At 34.6% G+C, this 8,039-nt stretch overlaps 1 protein-coding gene across 11 annotated transcripts in view; it reads right to left on the bottom strand.

The window, feature by feature from the left end:
* LOC108968336 (translational regulator orb2-like) overlaps positions 1-8,039 on the bottom strand; it is a 75,260-nt gene that overhangs the window by 39,639 nt on the left and 27,582 nt on the right. For all 11 annotated transcript variants that reach the window (XM_018932306.1, XM_018932308.1, XM_018932305.1 and 8 more), the window contains one exon: positions 3,487-3,545. In XM_018932306.1, coding sequence (XP_018787851.1) covers positions 3,487-3,545 — 59 coding nt within the window. The remainder of the gene's footprint in view (positions 1-3,486; positions 3,546-8,039) is intronic.

Here is an 8,039-nt window from a genome sequence, read left to right as displayed (position 1 = left end):
AATAATCTATGACAAATTTCGTGAAGATATCTCATCAAATATAAAAGTTTTTCATATGAAGCCTTAAGGGGGTATTCTAATCTAGAAATTTGAAAAAATCTAAAAAATTTTTTTTCATAATTCGATAGTTTTGATATTCAAAAATAACTCCCTAAAAGGATTTTTCAAAACTCAAATTATTTTCAAAGTTTTAGCCATTTTAGTGAGGTGGCAACTAGACCGGTTGAACGAACTATCTATCTATCTATTACGCTGCCCGAAACTTAACGTAAAACTTTAAACTCGTTTTTCTCAAAACTCCTTTTTTTGATGCGGTAGCCACAATATCTCAAGTTTTAATCAGTCGATTTATTTAAAATTCGGCATGAATATTCTTTAAATATATCTTATCATTTGAAGCAACAAAAAACAAAAATTTAAAATTTATATTTAAAAAAAAAGCGACAAAATTGAAAAATTATTGAAAAAATGGACCGTTTTTTTTTGAGTAGCCGCCATTATATGAAACAAAATTTTTTTACTTTTTCGATGTTAAAAACTTGCTGACAAACTTAATATACCCCATTCTGGGTATAAAAATATATAAACAAATTGAAAAAAAAGCTTGGTAAAATAAAAGACTGCAGCGGTTATTAAAAAGCCTGCTGTCTCAAGCTAAAGTCATTCACTGCAGTCAATATAGCGTGGCACATAATTGAAAGCGTTTCACCTGTGTCTCGCTTTGACTTTGACTTGAGCTGAAAATGCATTTTGCACACATGCAAGTACATACATACATCTACATAAATACATAGTATATATATAGAGACGTGATTACAATAGTATGCGAGTCTGCGCAGAAGCTCGTCAGCGATTGCATGGAAATGCGCCTATGAATGCAAAGCAATGCATTGCACTTGCTCGAAGACAAACAGCAGGCGGCAGGCAGCTACTTCAGTCGCCTCTTCAATCCCTTGACGTCAAACAAAGCAAACACCAGCCAGCTTACTTTACTTTACTTTCTGTTTATCTGTCTGCTACCAACTCCGTCAGTTGGCAAGACAAATGAGTGAAAAAAAAACACTTTTGGTGTTCTTCAGTGCGCTCAACCACAGCGAAATAGAACAATACTTCAGCGTGGCTATGTTCATTCATAAATTCGTTGGCAATCGTTACATATGTATATGCAGACCATCGACCACACAAGTGGTATGAGGGGGTAGGCTGACAGAATTAACAATAGAGCACGTATGTAAAGTGACAAAAGAGGCAAAAATGCCATAACACCAGCTAAGGGGCTGGAACAACAACAAAAGCAAAAAAACAACAACAAAAAGGGAATAAAGCTGCTTGCATACGCTCGAGACTGCTACTTTAACACTATCTGAGTAATAAAATGTATGTATGCTATGTACATATACATACAAATGCTATTATGACTGTCTCATAAATTGGCGCTGAACCCTTATGACAATAGAAACATATATGCACATTTATATAAGCAAATATAGTACATATACATACATATATACATATGTGAATATATATATTGTACATATGTACATATATGTCCACATATAAAAATATTTTATACAAGCCGAATTATGAATGATCAATCAGTACCACTAATGCATCTAAGCCTTATCAAGGAAATGTAAAGAAATATTTTTCATAACGAAAACGAAAACGAATAATTAAACGAATTCGTTTTTATTCGTACAATATTAAAATGTTTAATACGCGACCAGAATTTTAATTTTGCATGTTTGTGTCACTTTTCTATATATAGGGGTTTTCCATAGGGCTCTACAAAAGCCATATATTTTTCCGCTCTTTTGACATTTCTCTTCAGAGAGGTTTGTCATTTCATCATGGAAAGTTATACGATCCAACAACGAGTCGATATTATTAAGATTTACACTACCGAAATTCGGACTCAGTGACCTTAACGGCGCCACAAACCACACAGCGAAGGTCACAATCGATTTATTAAAAACCAAGTTTGGTGAATGTGTTATCTCACGAAATGGAACCGTCAATTGGCTGCCTCGACCAATTTTTTTGGCTGCGTCGATTTCGTTCCACGCTCTGAACTTATAGAAAAATCGAAAATATCAAAAAATTTCCAATTATTCATCGCCCGACCATCAGGAACAGTTTCCATTGCCCAGGAGCTCACAATTGCACAAAAAAACTATTTGGGACCTTCTGGATATAAGAGTACAAGAGTACCGCTTAGGATAGCGCAAGAAATCTCATAGACTGAATATCCATCAGCGAATCGCTACTGAATCGCAAGAATTCAATGCAATTTCTGAACCGACAGTTACTGTTGGATCACTAAGGACAACGTCAAGCGAAAACGGTCGTGGCTAATCGCAGTGAGCCGGCGCAAACGGTTGCTGTGTGTTTGATGAGGTTAGCAGAGAATCGCTTGCTATGAGCTATTCCGTCAAACATGTACATGTACAGACCTGTACTAAAAACAATTTGATAGCCCGGAAGCGGTCAGCTTTTGTCTAATAGGAGAGGAATCGTGTTCCAAGGGCAAGACGGCAAGCCCCACATGTCGAAAGTGCCTCACTAGAAACTTCGGCTGTTTGGTTAAGATATTTTTAGCCATTCACTTTATCGTCCGGACTTCGAACCAAGTGATTAGCACCTTTTCCTGAAAATGACGAATGCTTTTAATGTTAAAAAAATTTTTTTTTGCTTTGAGTACAATTTAAGCATTCAAAAACTTTATTCAATTAATAGTGTAGTAAAAAAAATAGATTTCTCTGTGTAATCCACCAGCCTGGAAGAGTTTGGGTTACTCAGGGTTACTCAGGCGAATCGGAAGTTTAGCCTTCACTTCGTATCAAAAATCGGTAGTAAAACTTATTTTATAAACTCGCATATCATTAGATACATCGAAGAGATAGAAATTTAAATACTTTCTACTTACGCGAAGAGAAAAATGTCAAAATTTGGCCGCTGTTTGAAGGCTCTAGACTGACATAACCGCTTTAGCTCTTATAAAGAATGTTCGAAGTAATACCTATAAATGCAAACCAAATACAAGTTTTCCCAAATGCCAAAAATAAAAAATTAAGTTATAAAAAATATTAAAAGAAAAAAAAATTATAAACACATATGTGTTTTATAATATAAATTAAATTTTATCATATAGTAAAGTGTTATGAAAATATATGTAATATAACTCTAAACTTTTTTTTACATTTTTGAGATACATATTTTAAGGTATAAAAAAATGTTTATCTCTTATTGAGCCCTACTTAATTTACTTCTGCATCTATTCCCAACACCAACGCTTAAAAAGAAGTGAAAAATAAGAAATTATAACCACAGCAACCAACATTTGATTAGAGCCGCAGCTTTGGATTACCATGAAAAATCTCTGGCAACAGTAGTTATGTGTAAGAGAAGGTAGAAATGTTTTTGGGGTGATTTTTGATTCAAGTATTCAAATGTAGTATTTATGAAAATAATGTGTGCAGTACATACCTTTTGCGGTTGAAAAAGTTGCCTTGCAGAAAATTATTCCTTGTGTTTACATCATCCACCTGAAAGGCAACAAGATAATACATTAGTGACCAGAGAATGAAAGCAGAACCCAAATAAACGAAACCATTAAATATACAGAAGTGTTGAGAAAATATGAAAACCAATTATTGTACATACTCTCATTATGTCGAAATTTTTGCAGTCTTCAGTGGCAACTCTATGCCCAAATTTTTTTTGTTAAAGTGCATTAAATTAAATTTAAAAAAATTTTAAACTCATATTTTATAGCACGCAATTATTGATACTCAACTCGGTTTTGTACTTTTCGATAGGTGGCAACGCTAATATGAAATATTTGAAACATATAGCATTCAAAATTCTATTCAGTATTATGTCAAAATTAAATACTTTAAGAAATTCATTCCGTAAAGTTTCACACACAACGTAAGTTTGCTACACGCTGTATGGGTGGCAACTCTTTTGCAATATATCTGTTATTGACGACTTATTGTAGCATATAAAATGCATTTATAAATGCAAACAATAGATAAGATAGGAACATTTACAGCCAGTATTAGCAGTACTAATAAAAAATATTTTTTTTTTTCAGCGAACTCACAAATTTATAGCTTGATTGAACTTTATCTATTTTGTCTGTAATTTTAGAATAAAAAGAAGTTTACGAAATATCATATATTATTGTGAAGTCCGTTACTTTTACATGTCATCTGTCATGTCTAAAATTTATACTTCTGTATTGTACTTTTAAAATATGCACGAAGAAAATCCGACGTTCTCGAACTAAATTTTATTCAGCGAAAATATTCAGAAATGGGCCTCATTTCTGACTGCTGCTGTTTCATCCAGAAAAAACACCGCTTTGATGTCGTTTGTAGGCCGGTGTAATCATCGGTTTACAGTACTTAAAAAATTGATAAACACTTCGGTGAGCAGATAGTTTCACCGCTTGGACCGGTCGACTGACCACCAAGAATTTGAATTTTTTCCGTGGGAATATGTAAAGTCTAAAGCCTATGCGGATTCATGCCTTGGCGTGCTTCGATTCAGGACTGGTAGCAAAACATCACTTATATCATTCGTCAGTTACCAGACGAAATGCTCGAACGAGTCGTCGAAAATTGAACTAAACGGATGAACTGAGATAGACGCGGTTAACATCTGAAAGCGATAATCATCAAAAAGTAAATGCCAAAGAACGGTCTATCGAATGATAATATACATTGCCTATTCAATTTGAAGTTTCTGTGTTTTTCCTTTTTTAAGTAAGGAAACTCGAAATGTATCACCTTTTATAAGTGAATGTTTATAAAAGTTTTGGGCCTAACAGGAAAATAGCTATTTACTTATTTACTACTTTAAAGGATTTTCAGCCAATATGATACATTTTGGAGTTTCAGTGGTCAAATTAGTTTTCTAACAGGGTTTGTTATATTTCTCGATATTGAAGCATTGAATAACTTCAAAAATCTAACCATCTTTTATGGTTGAGATAATTCTATTTAATTTAGCACTATTCAACTAATTTTGGACTATTTTTGAGTACAAGATTAATCAAGTATCAATCAAAATAAGTTTTTTTTCTGTGTGTTTTCATTTCTCTCCGGACATTTCTAGTCTCTAAGGCCAAACATTGGCGATGTTTTTGCAAACAGTAGCCATAAGGATCTTTCCTTGAACAATATCGACTTCTTTGTTATTTTTTATACCCAAAGAAATAGCGTAGAAATATAAAAAGTTCCGTTTTTGCTTTTAAGCTTCAAAAAAATCGTTCAAGTGGGATAGCTGGGATAGCTTATAGCTGTGGTGTAAACTAAGCGGTTAAAATCATGTCTTGTATAGACAAATTCAAATAAAATATATATATTTTTTGACAACATATCTTCTCGAAATTTGACATGAATAATTGTCTAAGATATCAAATAGATTATCTCATCTTAAATAAGTAATTTTTATAACAGCAGCAGAAGGTTTAAAATGGAATGAGCCCATTTATTAATTATTGTTTCGGGTAAAGCAATTGCTAGTGCCAATAGTGCTCAACTGAGTTTTACAAAACAAAAATTACTTAGGTTTTGTCAAAGCAAAAAACATTTACATACTGACAGAACATATGGCTCACCCTGTATACCTATGGCGACGACAAGTATAAACACTACTAAAACAGCTATGAAATGAAGTTTCTTAACTCGATTGTAAAAATAAAAATAAAAATGTGCTAATATTTACAAGCACAATATATTGTTAAACAATTAGTGCATTCCGAAATGTTTGTTCTACACGCACACACACACACACACACACACATATGTATGTATTTAGGTGCATAACTGTTGAGTGCGCATTAAAATTCGTTTTACAACAGCAAAAGGTGACAAAGCGAAATGTGTTTCTTAATTTTTTTTTAGATTTGTTTTTTGTAAAGTACACACCATATTTCATTTAATTCGTTTTGCAATTAAAAATATTTCACTACTCATCAATTATTTTAATTGCTTCGTTAAACACCTGCTATCAAAGAGATGCCACATGCGCCAAATTAGCATGCACTCATGTATAGACAGTTATTTGTATTTGCTTGGCAATAAAATATAATTTAAATAGCAAAAAAGCAATAAAATAAAATCGAAGGAGAAGAGGAAGAAGGCGTGCGGTGCTCTCGTCAAGACACATTCACTAGAATGGCAGACCTCTATCATCACTAATGAGCGGAAAGATTTTGACAAAGTAGCGGATGCTTATTTATGTGTTTTTATAAATCATGAGACTTATGTTTCAGTGCCAAAATAATCTTAGCGACTTGAAAATAAATTTTACGAATTAAAAAGTTATTGGTTTGAAAAACAAAACCAAAAAACAAAAAATGTAGAGGAGGAGAAATAAATGTTTATGTAAAATATAGATACAATAAAATAAATATGTATGTATATAACATATTAATTTATTAAATTCAAATATAATACAGGGTGAGCCATTTTTGACAACTATGCCAATTACTAACTTATCCAATATTTTTCAGTTGTGTATAGAAGACTGAACAGTCTGTGAAATCTTAACCAAGTGCACTTTATTTGGGTGCCAGGTCACAAAGGTATAGCCGGGTATTAACTGGCTGATGAGCTTGCCCGCTTTGCAGAATCCACCAACATAGTAGCACCGGAATCTTTCATTGGGGTTGGTCTCCACACCATAAAGGAGCCGCTCCGCAAGTATGAAGCAGCGGGTAGGGATAAGCATTGGCAACAGCTCCTAAGTATGCGCTATGCCAAGTTGCTAACGAGTGATTACAACCTCAAAAGGTTTAAATATGTAATAAACCTCCCAAGGGAAAAACTCAGGTTACTTGTCGCATTCTACATAGGCCAGTGTAAGCTCAAGAAGCACTTATCTAACATGGGCCTAGTGTAAATCTTGTGTGAATTGCTGGTTCTGCGACAGGGGGCCTAAAACTTCAGAATAATAAATTAACCGCTTAGTCTGTAGGCGCAGGATAAAGAGCCTTAGATCTATGGTTCCAAATAAGGATCACATCGTTTCACTAAGACTTAGCAGTGTATTAGATTTTATCAATATGCTGGGTCTAGGTGAGTCGTTGTGACTTACGAGAGGGCACAAAAGGCCTCATTTACTTATCTAATCTAATGTAATCAACTAGATAAAATATATTAATTCAGTACAATTTTAATTATGAGACACTTCAAACCGAAACGTAAAGAAATTGACGGTTTCCATTTGGTCCAAAAGAATCAATATCGATATATCATTGCTTGTTTTGACTGCCCGCAGGTAAATGCATGAAAAAAGGTCCCGACTATAACTGGGTTTAACAAGACCGCGTATCTTGTCGCAGTGCGAATGTAGTTATTCAGTTTCTGGAAGAAATATTCCCATGCTGTTTTCCTAAAATATTGTAAGAAACACTGCCGATCTGACAGATCTTCGCCGATTAAAAGTCCGGGTTCGTTCCGGTTACATAAATCCCACTGTACTGTTTGGGAGGCTTAAAGGGCGAAGTGTACGCCTGAAGTCCGGGACTGCCGAACTGACAGTTTTTATGCGATTAAAAACCGAGTTCATTTTGATTACATAGACCCGACTATCGCGGAAATGGACAAAAAAGATAGCTGTGGCTGGCCAACCAGATCTCCTGATTTTACTACGCCTTTTCTTGGTGGTGCTTAAAGCCAAAGTGTACATCTAAGTCCGCGAACTATTAACAGTCCAAGCAAACGGATAACTGGAACACTGAAACAAGAATTTTTGATTGTCCACCCCTATCACGCACTGGAGTCCGTAGTTCCGGTTCAAAGAGAGTATAGGCGCACGATTGGCGGCAATCCTCCGAGCAGATGGACCATAATGAGACTTGTAAACAATTTTGCCGAGCATGGGACAGTCAACAGAAGACCTTACCATCGAAACCCTTCAGTTCGAACGGAGGAAACAATCGCTGCTGTAGCTGCTGCCATACAAAACAATCCACGTATTTCGACAAGAAGCTTATCTGCTCAAATGGGTGTAAGCAGACAGTCATT

The sequence above is a fragment of the Bactrocera latifrons genome, unplaced genomic scaffold (genome assembly GCF_001853355.1).
Source record: "Bactrocera latifrons isolate USDA-ARS-PBARC rearing strain unplaced genomic scaffold, ASM185335v1 scaffold_21, whole genome shotgun sequence".
In the NCBI taxonomy this organism is placed as follows: domain Eukaryota; kingdom Metazoa; phylum Arthropoda; class Insecta; order Diptera; family Tephritidae; genus Bactrocera; species Bactrocera latifrons.
This window is presented reverse-complemented; position numbering and strand designations above follow the sequence as displayed.